The 21,358-nt window shown below is 37.2% G+C and overlaps 1 protein-coding gene across 16 annotated transcripts in view; it reads right to left on the reverse strand.

Annotated features, from left to right (window-relative positions):
* Enox2 (ecto-NOX disulfide-thiol exchanger 2) overlaps window positions 1-21,358 on the reverse strand; it is a 322,087-nt gene that overhangs the window by 185,699 nt on the left and 115,030 nt on the right. For 8 of the 16 annotated variants that reach the window (NM_001427048.1, XM_087599654.1, XM_087599651.1 and 5 more), the window contains one exon: window positions 10-153. The exons of 4 other annotated variants lie outside the window; for them this stretch is intronic. Coding sequence is in view for 2 of the 12 variants with exons in the window: in XM_087599646.1 (XP_087455772.1) it covers window positions 10-153 (144 nt within the window). In the remaining 10 variants the exon portion in view is untranslated. Of the gene's footprint in view, window positions 1-9; window positions 154-3,428; window positions 3,543-21,358 lie in introns of those variants that run through there. 4 more of the 16 variants (XM_087599661.1, XM_087599656.1, XM_087599653.1 and 1 more) reach the window with 3 other exon arrangements.

Consider the following 21,358-nt stretch of genomic DNA (forward strand, 5'->3'; position numbering starts at 1 on the left):
CTAGCTTACCTGAAGGAGCATTTGTTCTCTTTCTTTTCTTGCTTGATTCCCCTCCATTCTCAATGAGGCCTTCTGGGACCAGAGGGCCACTGGCACTACCAAACTGCAGGGGTTCGTTGTTGTTGGCAGGGTCAAAGGGCAGCTGATTCAATCCTAAAGAAGAAAAAGAAATCCAAAGTCCAGACTCTATTGAGGACTGGGATCATCCCCAGGCTTTATTATATGAGCCCCCCCAGGGGGACTCTAAGTTTTAAGAGAGTCTTGGTGGAAAAAGGGAAATCCTTAAAGAGAGCTGCCCTTCATGATTTTTGCAGATTTGTTGACAAGGTCTGAATTAAAATACAAGATAGTGACTGTGTCATTTGTTAGAATCCTCTCATGTTTGCACTGTACTTCTTCCATTCAAACTACAGGGCTATCCAGATACGCTGTGGTCCCTAACTATACACCTAGGTACTCAGACACTGAGGCAAGGCCATCATAGAAATACAGAAGTTTGACGCCACCTAGACTACATAGGAAGACTTCATCTGAAGCAAAAAATGATGTGGTTTTTTTTAGATGTTTCTGTAGTAGGGTTTATTTTTCTTTGAAAAAGGCTATCTTTGAATTACCACATAACATCTTTCCCATTATTTTGTTATAAGGTTTGTTGAAGTGATACATATACAAGCATTAGACTCTTCTGGTTAGTCACATCTAAAGTGAGGGTTGGGATTGGGGGTAGGGGGTTGGGGGTTGGGTAGAGACAAGTTCTAACTCCAGCAGCAGTACATGGAATTTCAAGTGCTTCAAGAAAGATTTCATGAAATATGGGAAGAAAAGCTTTGCCAAAGCCCTAAGAAAAGGTATTTCTTCCAAACCTTTTATCCACCATCCCTATCAAAAGGGAAATAAGGATGGTGTGATTTGGTTCATTATTTTTACCTCTAAATTTTTCTATGACCCATCATTGTACAATTCTTGAGACAATATTGCAAAACATAATAATAAAAAAAGGGTTGGAAGAGAGTCAGCTACAAGTCAACAAAATCTCAGTAAAACAAATGCTGAGCAAAATGCTTTTACATTATTGTTTCTAATAAATATCCTTTTGCTAATGATTTCAGACCATATAAAAGATAATATTTTTCCCTAACAACTAAACTCCACTAGGAAAAATTCCATTAAGTGTTCTTTGGGACTTGCCAAACCTTCTTCTTTTACAACATGTAAGTAAATATATGAAATAATCCAATATGAAATAATCCAACTTGCTTCTATGCCTTAAGTCAACTGTTCACTAAATCCTATCTATGTCCTATTAGTTATGCATTATGACAAGAATGAAAAAACAAAGAAAAAAGAAACAACGTAGATGCAGTGGTGTGGGTACGCAATCACTCTGAATTGATTGTGTAGGATTCCAACATTTTTCTTAGCATTTCCTCCTGCATTAGTGAACACTCTGATCAGATCAAGTTCCAAGGAAAACAGAATGCTCTGACAGACTGAGACTGTAAATCCTCAGGTTCCTTGACTAGCTACATAGGATTGGCAAGCCATATAATCTCTCCTAGCCCGAGTCTCACAATGTGTCAAATGGGAGTGATAACACTTCACAAGGTTGCTGCAGATATTAAAAAATAGATGTTTGTAGCAAATATTTTATTGTAAGTGAATGAAAGATTTTTGTTATAAAGTTATAAGTTCTTCTGATGAGGACTGTGTATCCCACAATTGTACCCCATTGTGCCTAGCACAGTACTGCACAGTGAATATTGAATGGATTAATTTACTCTCAACAAATGGAGACAGGTAGCTCATTATATTAAGCCACATGATTAAAACCTTGGCAGATGATAATCAAGAATTAATGCCACAAATGAAAAGTTCTAATGCTGATTGGAGCAACATTACTTAAAATAATTAGATTTTAAATGCAACTCCATCATTTGAGTAATATGCTACAGGATGGGCAAAATACTGATTAAAAGAAATTCTCAGAGATTAGAACATTCTGATTAATGACTGCTAATCATAAGATTCTTTATTATTTTGTATTGCCTTTAATAATATTAAGAATAATATGTTAGTCCATTTCCCTGTTTATAAAGTAGACAGCAAAGGAACTAACAGAACTTCTGAGCCATGATCTATAAATAGAATCTAGTAAAAGTACCTAACTTCTGGGACCAGTAAAAATATAAAACCAGATCTGTAGGTGAGACATTTTGGTTGTGATCACATTTGGCTGGGTGAAAGTTAATGCTTAATAAACCAAATATATGGATGTATATATATGGATGTATGAACATATGTAGGTGTATATTTATGTGTGTGTATATGTATGTATGTATAATATGTATTATTGAATTTTCTGATCCATATCAGTGCTTTCCTGCTTCTTGCTTCTGCTTGGGTCAGCGCACTTTCTATTTCCTCCTGGAGAGAGTGGGTGAGATGTCAAGACTGAATGGACATGGTAAGCTCAATAAAAATTGACCCAAACTACTGTAATATTGATTTAAATCTTTAAATTCCTCATATTGAGAAAGTGGAAGCCGAGGAAGTTGATCTGAATTTGACGAAATCCAAAACCATCGCCTACTTTCCTCACTCAACTTTTTCATTCCGGCTTTTATGTTTTTGTAAAAGTTGAAGAAGTCTAGCAAATAAAAATCTGGTGAGTTAAAGATCTATAGTCTTAGTGATTTGGTCAAAATTCTATTCTACTTGGTTCCAGAAAATAACTTCAGAGATTTGGATATTATATGCCTCATACAAATGTACAGATTTTTTGACACTGAATAAGAGAGATTTCAAGAGTATTGTGTGAATTGACCTCTGATGAGATCCAGATACATAAAAATATAATGCAGCACCTCAGGTCTTTTTTGAAAATAGTGAAAGATCTCAAGATAAAGAGAGAGACATCTCACCCAGTAAGCCAAATCACTGACCACAAATCCACATTTTATATTATCTAGGACCCAATATAATCTGCAAAGATTTGTAGCTTGAGAGCAAAAGCTATGGAGGTAGTGAAATCCTGAGACACTAGTGAATCCTCGCTGTTTTCATTGTATTGCTTCATTCTTCCCTGAAGACAGCATCAAATAAACCAATAAATCAGTAAATCAATAGGTCCCTCCAGGTTTTTTGCTCTGCTATGTCTATGTGACTATGTCAAAAGGTGTTTTAAGACTCCATAAAAATTATTTGAACTCTGTACCCAAATCCCATGGGGAGGGAAAGCTAAACTCTCAGAAGTGTTGACAATCCTAAGAGCACAGGGGAGACCATCACTGCTGCTCATGTTCTTGGCCCAAGAGGAACCTGCCTAGTGCCCACTGGATACAGGAATATAGGAGCAGTCAGCAGCAGGAACCTTCAGGAATTTGCCTGCACCCAGAGCCTAAAGCCAGTCCCCTGAACCTCTGACATACCTGAAAGCAAGAGGAAAAACCAACTCTTCTGTTCCAAGTGAACTGCCCAGTGACCTCAGGACACACAAAGACAGAAGTCATCTGGGACAGGACACTTCCTGTTTCTGCCTGTGCCCTGAGCTGAACCACTCCCACTGATCTATGTACCAAAATCCTGTGGGGGTGAGAGCTGGACTCTCAGAAGTGCTGATAATCCTGAGAGCTCAGGAGTAACCTCTACTCCTCATATTCCTGGCCCAAGAGAAACCTGCCTAGTACACAGTGGATACAGGAATCTAGGAGCAGTCAGCAGCAGGAACCTTCTGGTTTTTGTCTGAGCCAAGAGCCTACAGCCAGTAGCCTGAAGCTCTGACACACCTGAAGCCAGAGGTAAGACCAACTGTTCTGCTCTAAGCAACCCGCCTGGAGACTTCAGGTCACACAAACCCAGGAGCAGCTCTCTATTCCCAGATACCCCTGAAAGAAAACAGATCTACAGAAGTGCTGACATACAGGCTTACAGGAGGGTCAAGCCACTGTCAGACACAGCAAGACAAGCTAACACCAGAGACAACCTGATGGCGAGAGGCAAGCGCAGGAAACTAAACAACAGAAGCAGAGACTACTAGGCATCATCAGAGAACAGTTCTACTACCCAAGCAAATACTGGACATCCAAACACACTGGAAAAGTAAGATTTGGATTTAAAATCACATCTCATGAGGAGGACAAAGGGCTTTAAGAAGGAGATAATTAACTCCCTTAAAGAAATATAGGAGAACCCGGTAAACAAGGAGAAGTGCTTAAAAAGGAAACATAAAAATCCCTTAAAGAATTACAGGAAAATACAATAAAATAGGTGAAGGGATTGAACAAAACGATCCAGGATTTAAAAATGGAAATAGAAACAAGAAAGCACAAAGGGAGACAACACTGGGGATAGAAAACCTAGGGAAAAGATCAGGTATCTTAGATACAAGCATCACCAATAGAATACAAGAGATAGAAGAGAGAATCACAGGAGCAGAAGATACTACAAAAAACACTGTCATAATCTTCAAAGATGATGTAAAATGCAAAAAGTTCCTACCCAAAAACATCCAGGAAATCCAGGACACAATGAGAAGATCAAACCTAAGGATAATAGATATAGAAGAGAGTGAAGACTCCCAACTTAAAGGGCCAGTAAATATCTTCAACAAAATCATAGAAGAAAACATTCCTAACATAAAAAAAGAGATGGCTATAAACATACAAGAAACATATGGAACTCCAAATAGATTGGACCAGAAAAGAAATTCCTCCCATCAAATAATAGTCAAACACCAAACATACAAAACAAAGAAAGAATATTAAAAGCAGTAAGAGAAAAAAGCCAAGTAATATATAAAGGCCGATCTATCAGAATTATAACAGACCTCTCACTGGAGACGATGAAGCCAAAATATCCTAGACAGATATCAGACAGACACTAAGAGAACACAAATGATAGCACAGGCTACTATATCCAGCAAAACTCTCAATCAACATACATGGAGAAACAAAGATATTACAGGACAAAACCAAATATACACAATATCTTTCTACAAATCCAAGCCTACAAAGGATAATAGATGAAAAACTCCAACACAAGGAGGGAAAGTACACTCTAGAAAAAGTGAGAAAGTAATCTCCTTGCAACAAAACCAAGAGGAGAGATACACAAATATAATCCCACCTCTAACAACAAAAATAACAGGAAACAACAATCACTATTCCTTAATATCTCAACATCAATGGACTCAATTCCCCAATAAAAAAAAGACATAGACTAACAGACTGGAGATGTAAAAGAGGACCCAGGCAGGAAACACACCTCAGTGACAAAGACAGACACAACCTAACAGTAAAAGTGTGGAAAACAATTTTCCAAGCAAATGGTCCAAAGAAATAAGCTAGAGCAGCCATTCTAATATTGAATAAAATCGACTTTCAACCAAAAGTTATCAAAAAAGATAAAGAAGGACATTTCATATTCATCAAAGGAAAAATCCACCAAGATGAACTCTCAGTCCTGAATATCTATGCTTCAAATGCAAGGGAACCTACATTCAAAAAAGAAATCTCACTAAATCTCAAAGCATATATTGCCCATCAAACAATGATAGTGGGAGATTTCAACACCCTAATCTCATCAATGAAAAGATGATGGAAACAAAAACTAAACAGAGATATACAGAAACTAACAGAATGGATTTAACAGATATTTATAAACATTTCATCCTAGAACAAAAGAACATATGTTATTCTCAGCATCTCATGGTACCTTCTCCAGAACTGACCATATAATCCATCACAAAACAGGCCTCAACAGATACAAGAAGATTGAAGTAATCCAATGCATTCGATCAGATCACTAGGGACTAATGCTGGCCTTCAAAAAAAAAATAAAAACAATAGAAAGCCCACATATACAGGGAGGCTAAACAACACTCTACTCAATGATAACATGGCCAAGGAAGAAATAAGAAAGAAATTAAAGACTTTTTAGAATTTAATGAAAATGAAGGCACAACATATACAAAATTATGGGACACAATAAAAGCAGTGCTAAGAGCAAAACTCATAGCTATAAGAGCTTCCAAAAAGAAACTCAAGAGAACCTACATGCACAGCTTAACAGAACACATAAAAGCTCTAGAAGAAAAAGAAGCAAATGCACCCAAGAGGAGTAGAAGGCAGGACATAATCAAACTAAGGGCTGAAAACAAACAAGTAGAAACAGAAAGAACTATACAAAGAATCAACAAAGCCAGGAGCTGGTTCTTTGAGAAAAATCAACAAGATAGATAAACACTTAGCCAGACTAATGAGAGGGCAGAGAGAAAGTTTCCAAATTAAGAAAATCAGAAATGAAAAGGGAGACATAACAACAGAATCTGAAGAAATTGAGAACATCTTCAGATCATACTACAAAAGCCTATATTCAACAAAACTGGAAAATCTGGAGGAAATGGATAATTTTCTAGACAGATACCAGGTACCAAAGTTAAATTAGGAACAGATAAACTATCTAAAAAGTCACACAACTCGTAAAGAAATAAGTTATTAAAAGTCTCACAACAAAAAAATTATGAAATTCGTAGGCAAATGGTTGGAACTGGAAAATATCATCCTGAGTGAGCTAACCCAATCACAGAAAGACATACATGGTATGCACTCATTGATAAGTGGCTATTAGCCCAAATGCTTGAATTACCCTAGATCCCTAGAACAAACGAAACTCAAGACGGATGATCAAAATGTGAATGCTTCACTCCTTCTTTAAATGAGGAAAAAGAATACCCTTGGCAGGGAAGGGAGAGGCAAAGATTAAAACAGAGACTGAAGGAACACCCATTCAGAGCCTGCCCCACATGTGGCCCATACATATACAGCCACCCAATTAGACAAGATGGATGAAGCAAAGAAGTGCAGACCGACAGGAGCCGGATGTAGATCTCTCCTAAGAGACACAGCCAGAATACAGCAAATACAGAGGCGAATGCCAGCAGCAAACCACTGAACTGAGAATAGGTCCCCTATTGAAGGAATCAGAGAAAGAACTGGAAGAGCTTGAAGGGGCTCGAGACCCCAAAAGTACAACAATGCCAAGCAATCAGAGCTTCCAGGGACTAAGCCACTACCTAAAGACTATACATGGACTGACCCTGCACTTTGACCCCATAGGTAGCAATGAATATCCTAGTAAGAGCACCAGTGGAAGGGGAAGCCCTGGGTCCTGCTAAGACTGAACCCCCAGTGAACTAGTCTATGGGGGGAGGGCGGCAATGGGGGGAGGGTTGGGAGGGGAACACCCATAAGGAAGGGGAGGGGGGAGGGGGATGTTTGCCCGGAAACCGGGAAAGGGAATAACACTCGAAATGTATATAAGAAATACTCAAGTTAATAAAAAAAAAATAATCCCAAGGTCAGATAGGTTTAGTGCAGAATTCTATCAGCCCTTCATAGAAGACCTAAAACCAATACTATACAAAGTATTCCACAAAATACAAACTGAAGAAACACTACACAATTCCTTCTATGAAGCCATAATTATTCTTATACCTAAAATACACAAAAACCCAACAAAGAAAGAGAACTTCAGACAAATTTCCCTTATGAATATCGACACAAAAATACTCACAAATGGAATCCAAGAACACATCAAAATGATCATCCATCCTGATCAAGTAAGGTTCATCCCAGGGATGTAGGGATGGTCCAATATACAGAAATCCACTAGTAATATACTCCACTATGTAAACAAACTAAAAAAAAAAACACATGATCACCTTATAAGATGCTGAGAAAGCAGTTGATAAAATTCAACACCCCTTCATGTTAAAAGTCTTGGAAAGATCAGGAATTTAAGGCCCATACCTAAACAAAGTAAAAGCAATATACAGCAAACCAGTAGCCAACATCAAACTAAATGGGGAAAACCTTGAAGCAATCCCACAAAAATCCGGGAATAGACAAGGGTGCACACACACTCTCTCTCTACTTATTCAATATAGTAATGGAAGTCCTAGCCAGAGCAATCAGACAACAAAAGGAGGTGAAAGGGATACAAATCAGAAAGAAAGAAGTCAAAATATCACTATTTGCAGATGATATGATAGTATACATAAGTGACCCCAAAAGTTCCACCAGAGAACTACTAAGCCTGATAAACAACTTCAGCAAAGTGGCTGGGTATAAAATTAACTCAAACAAATCAGTAGCCTTCCTCTACTCAAAGGATAAACAGGCTGAGAAAGAAATTAGGGAAATGGCACCCTTCACAATAGTCCCAAATAACATAAAATACCTCAGTGTGAGTCTAACAAAGCAAGTGTAAGATTTGTATGACAAGAATTTCAAGCCTCTGAAGCCAGAAATTGAAGAAGATCTCAGAAGATGGAAAGACCTCCCATGCCTATGGATTGGCAGGATTAATATAGTAAAAATGTCCATTTTGCAAAAAGCAATCTACAGATTCAGTGCAATTCCCATCAAAATTCCAACTCAATTTTTCATGGAGATAGAAAGAGCAATTTGCAAATTCATTTGGAATAACAAAATCCCCAGAATAGCGAAAACTATCTTCAACAATAAAAGAACTTCTGGCGGAATCATCACCTGTGACCTCAAGCAGTATTACAGAGCACTAGTGATACAAACTGTATGATATTGGTACAGAGATAGGTAGGTAGATCAGTGGAATAGAATTGAAGACCCAGAAATGAACCTACACACCTATGGTCACTTGACCTTTGACAAAGGTGCCAAAACCATCCAGTGGGAAAATGTAGCAATTTCAAAAAATGGTTCTGGTTCAACTGGAGGTCAACATATAGAAGAATGCAAATTGACACATTCCTTCGCCCTGTACAAAGCTTATATACAAGTGGATCAAGGACCTCCACATCAAACAAGGTACATTCAAACTAATGGAAGAAAAACTGGGGCTATTATCCAAAATATATAAAGAACTCAGAAGGTAGACTCCAGAGAGGCAAATCACCCTATTAAAAATGGGGTACAGAGCTAAATAAAGAACTTTCAGCTGAGGAATATCAAATGGCTGAGAAACACCTAAAGAAATGTTCAACATCTTTAGTCATCAGGGAAATGCAAGTCCAAACAACCCTGAGATTCCACCTCACACCAGTGAGAATGGCTAAGATCAAAAACTCAGGTGACAGCAGATGCTGGCGAGGATGCGGAGAAAGAGGAACACTCCTCCATTGTTGGTGGGATTGCAAGCTGGTACAACCATTCTGGAAATCAGTCTGGAGGTTCCTCAGAAAATTGGACATTGAACTATCTGAGGACCCAGCTATACCTCTCTTGGGCATATACCCACAAGATGCCCCAACATATAAAAAAGACAAGTGCTCCACTATGTTCATAGCAGCCTTATTTATAATAGCCAGAAGCTGGAAAGAACCCAGATGCTCTTCAACAGAGGAATGGATACAGAAAATGTGGTACATCTACACAATGGAGTACTATTCAGCTATCAAAAACAACGACTTTATGAAATTCATAGGCAAATGGATGGAACTAGAAAATATAATCCTGAGTGAGGTAACCCAATCACAAAAACTCACACATACTATGCACTCACTGATAGGTGGATATTAGCCAAAAAGCTTGAATTACCCAAGATACAATCCACAGACCACATGAAGCTAACGAAGGATGACCAAAGATCAGATTATTCGGTCCTCCTTAAATGGGGGAACAAAAATATTCAGAGGAGGAGATAATGGAGTCAAAGTTTGCATCAGAGACTGAAGGAATGGCCATTCAGAGCCTGCCCCATATGGGAATCCAGCCCATATACATACTGCCACCAAAATTAGACAATATTGATGAAGCCAAGAAGTGCATGCTGACAGGAGCCTGATATAGCTGTCTCCTGAGAGGCTCAGCTGGAGTGTGACAAATACAGAGGAAAATGTTAGGAGCAAATCACTGAACTGAGAACAGGGTCCCCATTGGACGAATTTGAGAAAGGATGGAAGGAGCTGAAAGGGCTTCCAATCCCATAAGAACAACAATATTAACCAACCAGAGCTCCCAGGGACTAAACCACTACCCAAAGACTATACATGGACTGACCCTGGGCTCCAGCTGTATATGAAGCAGAGGATGGCTTTATTGGGCAGCAATGGGAGGAGAAGGCCTTGGTCCTGCCAAGGCTGGACTCCCCAGTGTAGGGGAATTCTAAGGCTGGGATGTGGGAAGAAGGGGTGGTTCTAAAAACACTTTTACAGTAAAAGGGGAGGCCTACAGGATAGGAGGCTTATGGAAGGGAAGCTCGGAAAGGGAATAACATTTGAAATGTAAATAAAAATATCCAAAAAATTATTTGAATATTAAAAGAAAACACTCACTTTAATGCCAAGAGTTCTTGGTAAATTTTAATGATGACATAAACAAAAACAGCAATAATGGCCATATTGTAACTCTCAATAAAACCACGGAATTTATTTTCAAATCTTTAATGGAAGCAATTACTTCAACTTTCTACTAGACATGATTAACTGGAAAATATTGTAGTCAGAAGAAACTTTTGAGGGTGTTAATTTCATTTTGTACAATATATAAATTGTATACAGTATTCCACTATCAGTTCAAATTATGAACACCTTTTACCACATATTCTAACATTTTTCAATGGATTGTCCATGTTATAGGGTTAAAATATGACCTGTGGAGCCAACTTCCTGTCTAAAGCTCTGGCTCATACACTATATGACCTTAAATACCTCCTCTGGACACATTCACTTTAAATGGCAATGATTTACAGTCTGAAAAATCTAGGAACTGAAGGTAGCAATTATCATATAGGAATTAATGTTGAAACAAACAAGCAGATTTTTGGCAATATGTCCTGTAGAATCTGTTCTATTTTCTAAATAACTTGAGTTTAAAATCAATTATGGCACTATGACAGTTGGTAGTGAGTCCTTAAAATGAGGTGGCTTTCTTTTCCTTATTTCTCATATGAGGCTCTGTTAAGTGCTCTACTTGGGTCCCATCCTTAGCATGTGATTGGTTGAGATGGAGGTCTCACTTTAAAGCTTATCCTCAAACCAATTTTTGATCCTCCTGCTTCTGTCTCCCAGGTGATGAAGTCTCATTTGACAGTTGTATTTTACCACATCTAGCAACAAATTAGTGTGGAGTGGTTTGAGATTGTGGTAGAATTACAATATTTCTCCCCCTCCTTCCCTCCCTTCAAAACCATGCATATATTCCTCCTTGCTCTCCTCCAAATTCATGACATATTTTTAATTGTTACTGCATGAATATATGTATACATATATTCCTAAATATAATCTGTTCAGTCTATATAGTTTTTAATTTTAAACTTTTGCCAAACAGTAATGGCTAGGCCATAAACAAACCAGAAGGTCATCTTGTAATTGTTCTATTCTTTCAGGAAGCCTCCACCCATTCATTCTCTATCTCTTATAGGTCAGAAAACCATTGACTCCACATTTGATATCTTTTGCCACCCTGTTATTCTAACCAATAATTCTGAAGGATTATTTTACAGTACTGAAAATTATTTTATTTTAATATCAGTCTCCAATCAAAGGCGTAGCAGTTAAAACAACTGAGCATTTTTCAGACCAAATAAATAAAACTTATTTTTCAACAGTATGAAACCAATATGATGTGTATATGTTTTAGCTGAAAATAGAGGGGATGGTAATGAATAATTGGTGCATAAAGATAATGGGGGAAGAGATGGAAAAGAACCAAAAAGACACACTATAAAACTACAAAAAATCAGAAACTGTATATAAAAGCAAAAGACTAGTAAGACAAAAATGTTCAGCTAAGACAGTATTAGAAAAAGTAGTTCACTGCAAGGTCTTCCTTGAACAGCTTCAGAGACAGCACATTGAGAAGTGCACACTGAGCTCCTGCTGAGGACTACAGCTTGATGTCCAACACCTATGTGGGCTGGCTCATAACCATAACAGCTACAAGGGATCTGCACTCAGATGTACATACCCATACACAGATACACATGCATACATATGCTTTCTTTTGTAAATGTTTTGTTTGAATTATAACTTTTAGAGTAAAATTCACATTAAACTCATCTTTCCCCCAAAGTACAACATACTTACCTAGCCAATTTTCATAAAAGATAGTCCTTTGGCAAATTTTAATGACTGCCCAGACTACTCAATCAAGGCATGGGCACTACAGTTTTCATAAAAACAAACAAACAAACAAACAAATGCTGCATCCAATTCAGGCTTATACTATACTCAGCTTGAACTTTACCCCAACAGTAATTTTTTAACATGTATGCGTATTCCCCAGAGACTGTGGCTGTCAAAGATTCAGAATAGGTAAGCTTGAACTTACTTTCACAGCTTTCTTGACAAATTCTTGGATATTGCTTAATATGATGGGATAGAGTCCCTTTGAGATTACTTAGCATTCATGAATATATCCATTATTGTATACTTCCATATCTTCAGCCCATACTGTCCTCTGCCTACTTCTTTTTTGTTCATTTTAGTATTTTTGAAGAATTTTCTACAATACATTTTGATCACAGTTTCCCCACCCCCTGCTACTTTTAGATCCTCTTCTCGTTTCCCCATCAATTGTACACCCTTTTCACTCTTCAGAAAACAAACAGGAAAAAAGGAAACAAATCAAAAAAGAAACTAGAACTTTTTTAAAAAAAATGCACACATAGGCTTCCATAGACACATATGCACAAAGCAAGGGAGACAGACACACACACAGACAGATGCACGCACGCACACACACACACACACACACACACACACACACACACACACACACATACACACCATAAAACTACAAATATCAGAAACTGTATATAAAAGCAAACGACCAGTAAGACAAAATATGTTTAGATAAGACAGTATTAGAAAAAAATCTACAAAAATACCACTGAGTTCATTTTCTGCTGGCCATCTATTGATGGGCATGGAGCCTGCTCTTATTGTGGTTAATGTGACCAGTAAGACTCCATTGCTGCTGTTGCTTCTTTCTTCTTCTTCTTCTTCTTCTTCTTCTTCTTCTTCTTCTTCTTCTTCTTCTTCTTCTTCTTCTTCTTCTTCTTCTTCTTCTTCTTCTTCTTCTTCTTCTTCTTCTTCTCTTCCTCCTCCTCCTCCTCCTCCTCCTCCTCCTCCTCCTCCTCCTCCTCTTCCTCTTCTTCTTCTTCTTCTTCTTCTTCTTCTTCTTCTTCTTCTTCTTCTTCTTCTTCTTCTTCTTCTTCTTCTTCTTCTTCTTGATGCTCAAACTTTAAATAGTAGCCTTCCCTTAGGTTTTATTTTACTAGCTGCATTGACATAGTGGTGAAATACATTATTTGCTTATACCCAAACTAATATATACAGAGCAATGCAAGGAAGACAGTTGCCATCAAAAAAAACTATCATTGGTTTTATAGTTTATCCCCTAAATTACATATATTCTATATTTTATTCTCTAGTCATCACTCCCATTTACAAGGAATGGGAGACTTACAGCATGAAGTTTTTCTTAATGTTGCTTATAAGCTATATGACCTATGTAGGTCATACAGTAAGAGAAACACAGACTCTTTAAAATTCAAAATATTCTTAGTTTTTCTTATATTTTAATCTGTATGTTACTTATATATTTTAAAAGATTATTTGTATTATGGCTCTTTTGATATTTTCTCTTTTCTTTGATATAGTAATGGTGTTTCTCATTCCAGAGACCAATGGACCTATTGCTGAAGTAGTCACAAATAGAAGAAGGAAGCTAGAACACTGGGGGGATTCACCTGATGTTGGTATGACAAGCACTTTACTCACTATCACATAAGCACGTTTATTCCACAAACTTGTTGCCACATGTCCCCAAACACCAGAAATGAGTGACCCCAGATTGAAATCTCTAAAACCATGAACAAAAAGATATCATTTCACAGTTCAAGTTAATTGTCTGTTATTTTGTCCCAGTGTTGGAAAACTGACTAGTGGACTGTGTTTTTGCCCAACTTCATTCTCTATTTCTGCAAGTCAAAATGGTCTTTCCATTGTCTAAGACTCCAATATAACAAAACACCACAGAAGAAATTGCACTTATGAATCATTTCTTTATAAACGAATCATAGTACGTCATAAAGTATAGGTTAAAACAGATTCTAAAAATGTATTTTCTAATAAAATAGGCATACGTTACATGTAGCTATTATGACTTAAGTTTGAATGAACTAAGAATGGAATAGCAATGAAAACTCCAGTAGCACTAGTCATATTTAAAGAGCTTATCAGCCATTTGTAGCTACGGACTGTTATATTGGACAGCATAGACAGAACATCCCAATAATTGCAGAAAGTACCACAGGATCCTGCAGTTGTATAGTTAGAACTGGACTTACACCACTTACCCAGTGTCCCAGACATTGTGTCTTTCATAAGGTGCTTGAGAAGTCATCTTATCTCTTCTAGTTTTGCATTATAAAAAAAAGGAATAGTAATGCCTCTACCTTTTTGGGACATGAAGAAAATTAAATGGGACCATATTAGTTATTTTATGTGTTGCTAGGACGAAATACCCAACCAAAAGTACGTGAAGAAAAAATGGTTTATTTTGGCTCACAGTTCATGAAGCTGAACTGATACTCAGCTTCCTTCTCCTTTTTATGAAATTCCAGATGCCAGCCTCTGCAATTTGCATTGACAAGTACATTTAGGAGTATCTTCCCACCTCAATTACTCTAATTTATATAATCACTCACTTGCTTGCTGGCCCACTTGCTGATTTTAGATCCTGAGATGTTGCCAATCAATATTAACTATTAGTGGGCCAACAACCATTTAAGGTCTGCTCCATATCAAATACTGAAAAGTGCTTATGATGCTTTATCTTGATTGTTAACTTGATGAGATTTAGAACAAACATGGAGGCAAATCTATGAGAATATCTGTGAGAGCATTTCTAGACAGGTTCAACTGATGAGGGATGACTTGCCCTGAAATGTTAGCAGAATAGAGTCTGAATAAAGAGGAGAAACAGGGTGGAATACCAGCATTCATATCTCCCAGTCTTCTGACTGTATATGCAGGCACTTTATATTGATTTTCTATACCTTCCCCATTGTGCGGGACTGCAAATTCCAACCATTAGCCAAAATAAATCCTGTCTCCGTTAAGTTGTGTTGTGTTAAGTATTTTGACATAGCAACAAGAAAAGTAACTAGCATAGTGACTCAGTCAGGAATTTATATGAATTTGTCTCAGAAATTGCATTAGGAATATTTGTAATATAGTACTGTGAATCCTATGCTTTCAGACTAAGGACTAGGAGATGTTAGTTGTGTACTCTTCTAGGTCATTTCTTTTCCTTGCAGGTAATGCATAAGTATTCAAGTAATTCATTAATAAAGAATACTGGAATAGTGACTGTTCTTTGTTTGGAATATCTTTAGAATGCTCCTATTATCACTTTGGACTTTCCAAATACAAAAATAAATTACAGCTGAAATCCCTCATCCCAACACATTAATAAGTGGCTATACTATGGGAACACTGGAGAGGTACTGGGCTGGTGATGAACAAGGATCATTTCTCTAAATTCATATTTTCCCTAACTTGTGGTTTCTCTGTGTCTTTTTTTTCCTGTGGGAATGACATCTACTAGGTCTGGTAATGGTGAATTATTTGAGCAGGCCTGAACTAAACCCATTAGGGCATTTAAGTTTCATGAGTAGGAAAACCAAATATAGATTTCCAACTTTAAGAAGAAAAATGCTTCAGAACTCTTTCCCTTTATACAATTTAATGCCGGGAAACACAGCAAAATCACATTACTCAATGAAAACAAGGTTCAAATTTTTTTTCAATTTGATAGAACAGTTCACAATGACAGATGGTAGATGGGCAATCTATCATTTTCTTTAGGATAAAGTCTGGCATTCCTCAGAGGAATGGAGAAGAATGGTCCAAAGTTTGCTGTAATTTAGCCCTCTGGACCAGTTACAGCAGCCTCTCTCCTCACCACATGTTTAAGAGCCACTAGAGAAAAATGGTGATTCATCAGTACCTGCCTTGAGTTGGCTTTAAGCCATGTTGCAATTCTTGTTGACTAATTTTCTACCTCAGTGACAGGAAAAGGCAGGTTCTTAACACATTGACCATTAGGTTATCTGTTTAGTTCTTGCCTGTGAATGTGCCCACAGGTACTGTATTATGAGTTTCTTTGTCTCAATATAACAAATAATTGCAGATTTCTGAGCCTGAGGGCAGACAGTTGCTTTGGTATTGAAATTGTAGTCTACCTTGTCAGATCTGTAATGAGGTCTTACCTTGAGGCTGATTGATTTCACAAAGCTGGGGCAATTATCAAAAGCAAGCACAGTTGCTGCAAAACCTCCATCAATGGTTTTGAAAAGTAGCTCATCAGGTAGATCTGGTGGGGAGGCTAGGCTGAGCCAGCTCTTTCAACAGGAACAGTTACAATGCACAGAGCACACCAATTTCCCCTAATAGATTCTTAAGATGCCAGTAAATAAGTTGTAAACAAATTTAGCAAAATAATTTCGCATGCTGTGAGTGAATGAAAATTGAACGAGCTGTCAGATCAATCTGTATTTCAGCATAAGATGCTCTGAAAGGGAGAGGGAGAGCTGGAATTCTTCTGATCTTTGGAGAGTTAATTTTATCAATTAATACTAGAGGGATATTTGTATCTTTTATGAGAACTATACTGCATGAAAAGCATCTGAATGCTTGCTTTCCCAAAAATATATACATGAATTTCACCAGATTTCCTTCCTTCATTTCCCCAGCCATCATTAACTATTTATCCAATCACTGTACTACAATTTTAATTACCTTCTAATTAACCAATGATGAGTTTGTGATTTAGCATTCCCTAAAGATAGAACTGCAGAAATATGGTAAATCTTCATTTATATGCTCAAAAAATGTACGCTCCTTCCTTCTCTCCTCCCTTAATTTTGCTACATTCTTTCACTGATGCACTGGAATTATGCTTTCTGCATCCTTTATCTTTGATCAGCATTTGGATTCATCTTTCAAATATGTATGATAAGAGGCTCCTATTGACTGAGAAATTAAACACACAGGAAAGAACACAGGTTCCTATAATATACTAATGCATTTTTAGAGATGCATACCACCCTATAACTACTTCATCTCAGGAGTATCATTAATACAGGGAGCTGACAAGTGATTAACTTCTTTAGTGAAGCCACTGCCAGAGCAGAAGTCAAATTCAATCCTGCAGAAGCTAGATTCTGCCTCTTGGGAAGACAGCATAACTTTATTAAGAGAAGCTTGTAAAAAACAGCAACTTTATGTTTGAAGCAAGTAGCACTACTGCTGTTATACAGAAGAAGTAGAAAATTAATTTTGTTCTGGCATGAAGTCTAGTTAAAGTGGTCGATTTGTGTTGGAATGAATGAGCTAATGAATTATTATGGACCCAGTATCTCCCTCCCTATTCAACCAATTCATTAAAACAATTCTGTGTGCCCATCAGTATGCAAGTCCTGGGGAGTTTATGATGAGGTATGAAAATTTCTTTCCTCAAGGAGGTGACAGCCAAAAGGGAAGACCAGCATATATGCAATCTGGCCTGCACTAGTTCACCTCCTTCTACTTTCCCTAAGTAACCTATGTCATTTGCATCTAACTTCTCAAAATTCTTCAAACATGCTATCCACATTCATGTTCCTGTACTACTCTATATACATTCCCTGCTTGAAAATCAATTTTCCCTGTACTCCACATGGAGAGTGGTACTCAGCTTTCTAAACCCTACAGAGATGTTACCTTTCCAGTGATGTTTGCCTTAACGTCAAAAGGCTCTCTTCATGGAGCATTTATATCAGAGGACTTTAAAGCATGACATGAGACTTCATTCTCTCTCTCTCTCTCTCTCTCTCTCTCTCTCTCTCTCTCTCTCTCTTCCTTTCTCTCTCTCTCTCTTCCTCTCTCTCTCTCTTCCTCTCTCTCTCTCTCTCTCTCTCTCTCTCTCTCTCTCTCTGTGTTCTAGGTGGGCACTGTAAAATTTGATCTATGTCATCTGCTATTAAAATGGAGGATATAAAGAAAACTAGAAAGGACTAAAAATAGACATACAAATGAGGAAGACAACAGTCATCCTGTGGAAATATGGCAGTAGCAGGAACTCAGTAAAATGGAATCTGTAGGATAGAAAGAAATGGATGTGTTTCAGAGATATTTATAAAGAATTGTCTGGGAGTAGTGTCTTACTGGATCTTGGGTTGGAGAATAGAGGAATCCAAAACAACTCTACTAAAAACACTTGAATCTTGAAATATTACAACCTAAGTTAGCAAGGTGGCTCAGTGAGGTGAAAATATGCTTGATTTTGAAACTTGATGACCTAAGTTCAATTCCTGGTACGCACAGTGGAAAGAAAAAAACCCAATCCTGAAAATTGTCCTCTGACCACCTGCAGGCATGCCTTGACATAGGTCATGCTCATATCAAACATAATAAAAACTTCAATCTTTGTGGTAATCAGTATGAGAAACAGTAAATTTCATTGAAAGTCATTTCCATATGACTATGCTGCAAAAATAGGGCTGCTTCCAGTCTCTATTTACCCTCGTATTATAGGCTGTCAAGAAATGCCAGCAAATGGCTTATACTTGACCTTTAGTATGTATTCCTAACGAAGCCTGTCAAAAGATATAAATTCATCCAGAAGAAAAAGTACAATATTGTAAGAGGCAGGATAAGCTAAGGAGAGTAAAAAACATTTTAATAATAGGTTGTAGACTTTGTTTATTTTCTGTGTAGCATTCACAAACAAAGGTGTCTTTGAAGGACAATAATATTTAATAAATCCCTGTGCTCCCTTTTCAACTTTTTTCTTCTCTCCTCTTCACAAGTAACTTCTCCAAATGATCCCATTAGAAAATATCACATTTTATAGCAAGTGTCTTTATTATACTATGCTAGAATAAACTGACAATTCTTTTAACAATACTCAAAGAAAACTTGAAAAAATAATACTATGTTGTTTTTCTTCCTGCCAAAGAATACAGCAATATAATTGTCTATTGGAGAAGAGGCACTATAATCATCTTTAACTTTAAATTTCTTTCAGGAAGGTGCTCTGAGACAGTTGAAAGAGAAAACTAGGGCTCCTAGGAGATTGCAAAGTGATGGATTGACTGAAACCGTATGCTACAGTTGAATTCAATTCTATGAACATTTTCAACTTAAGAGTGTCTCTGCAACAAAAAAACTGGATAGGACTTAGAATCATATTACATCATAGGAATCATGATTTAAATTTGTCACACCTAAGAATGTATGGTACCCCAGAAGCAGCAGTTGTACACAGCATTTGATTCAATTAAATAGATGAAGCTATTGTTCCAAACAAAGCGTGACTGTAAAATCACAGTAACTTTCCAAAAGCGCCTTTAGGATAGCAATGATTGACCAGAGCTAAACACCTAAGTCCAACTAATGTCACTGGGGCCTGGCAGTGAGTTCTCAAAAGTCAAGGTATTATTCTGCATTAGAGGGTCGTTTGCATTTTTATTTCCTCCTTAAGAAAATACATCTACATCTTCCTTTGTGATTTTCATTTTATGTTTTTGTAAGTCCCACTCCTTAGACTTAGGGAAACATCTTTTGTAAACAGAATTAGATTAGTTTCATTTACAAGCAAAGATTTGTGGAAATTGGGCACTTGCCTAGGGTGATGGGGGAAAGGAGGAAATACAATCAGAATGAACTAAGGCTCAGGAAACCTAATCCTACATGTAGCATCCTAGGAAGATACCCATCATTACTATATAAGCAAAGTTTATTAGGTCTATTCTATTAAGGGCCCCTTCTTTGGTCATTTGAATGACAATAGTTGACTATGGTACATGTAACCCGTGTGGTGGTGTCTTGCAAAGCAAAGAGAAACAAAAGCAGGCTACAAAATCTTTTCATTTCCATCAGCTCTTCACTTGCTTCAATCTGGTCCTGAATTTCAGATTTACCCAGACTTTAGTTCCCAGGCTAAGACTTTAACACAGCATAATTTAATCATGGCTACAAATTAAAATAACTTGGGGGATTTTTTTTGAAGAACACCAATGTAAACACATGTGTACACACATATGTACACACACACACACACACACACACACACACACACACACACACACACCCCAAAATGGTCAGGTTAGGGCTTAAATACACACCAGGCGATTCTTCTTATGCCCAAGCCAAAATGACAACACCTTTTAAAATTTGAGGTCAGAAAGTGAGAATTTACTACCTAGCCTTTCATTTTCCTTTAAAGTTAAAACCAGAAAAATACTTAGAAGTTTGCTCATTCATTACCTCTAACAGGCATGAAATGATATTGGTTGTCTGGCACGAATACAATAGACCTAAAGCTGCCTGGTTTGTGAGGCTTTCAGAGTTCACCATTTGGAAAGAAAGACGGGTTCGTGGTAAAAAGAAGAGGAACTGAAATGTTGGAGAAAAATTTGGTAAAATATTATCTGAAAAATGGGGTCTCCTAGCTCTGAACTTCAGGGGGAAAAATCCGACATGGAACACATCAACAGAAACCCGAAATAAACTCCAGGAAAATGGCTGGCAAAGGAGAAGTGGACGTACTGAGACATCTTTCTAGTACCACCTACATAAAACTTACTTAGCAGCCACTTAATGATTTAGTAGTAGTACAGTTAAGACGCTAGGGAAAAAATCAAAGCATTTCTAATACAGCATCAAAAAAAAGAAGCTTCTTGGGAATTTTTCTAATCATAAGCAATAACTTGGGAGGTGCAGAGAAAAAACATTAATGATGTTTAAATACCAATATATCCTCTATCTAACGGGCCACAATTAATATTTAGAGTCTAATGCTGAAATGTTAAAAGCATGTCCAGAACAGTAGGAATAAATTACCCTAATTGAACATAGCATTGCTCACATAAGAGACATTTCAAAATGTAATGATGTAAGGATAAAAATTCTTGTCTCCAACTGCCAAATTTAGAGAATTGCTATTAAAGCCAACCATGGCATCTGTGTACAAATAAGAGGAGGCAGGAATTACAATCTAGAGATGTTTTCGATTTAATCTTTTTTATTTATTAGTATTGTTATACAGCAATGAGCACTCAGAAAAAAACTAATCAGTGTGCATTATGCAATAATCAGACAAAATACTCCTAATCCTCTGTCATTCTTTTTCCTTGGCCCCTGGGTACTCATTAAAGGTTAATTTATTTAAATCTCTCAAACATTCATTACAATCTACTTTAATAAACTAATGAATCTTTGGAACTTTGCCTAATCAGCTTATGTTTCCTATTGTAGCACATCTACAAAATGTCTTTTTCTAAAGCCCATTCTTAATAGTTGTCTCCTTCTTGTGCTTCCAAGACAGTC

Source organism: Rattus norvegicus, chromosome X (assembly GCF_021556685.1).
Source record: "Rattus norvegicus strain SHRSP/BbbUtx chromosome X, alternate assembly SHRSP_T2T, whole genome shotgun sequence".
Classification (NCBI taxonomy): domain Eukaryota; kingdom Metazoa; phylum Chordata; class Mammalia; order Rodentia; family Muridae; genus Rattus; species Rattus norvegicus.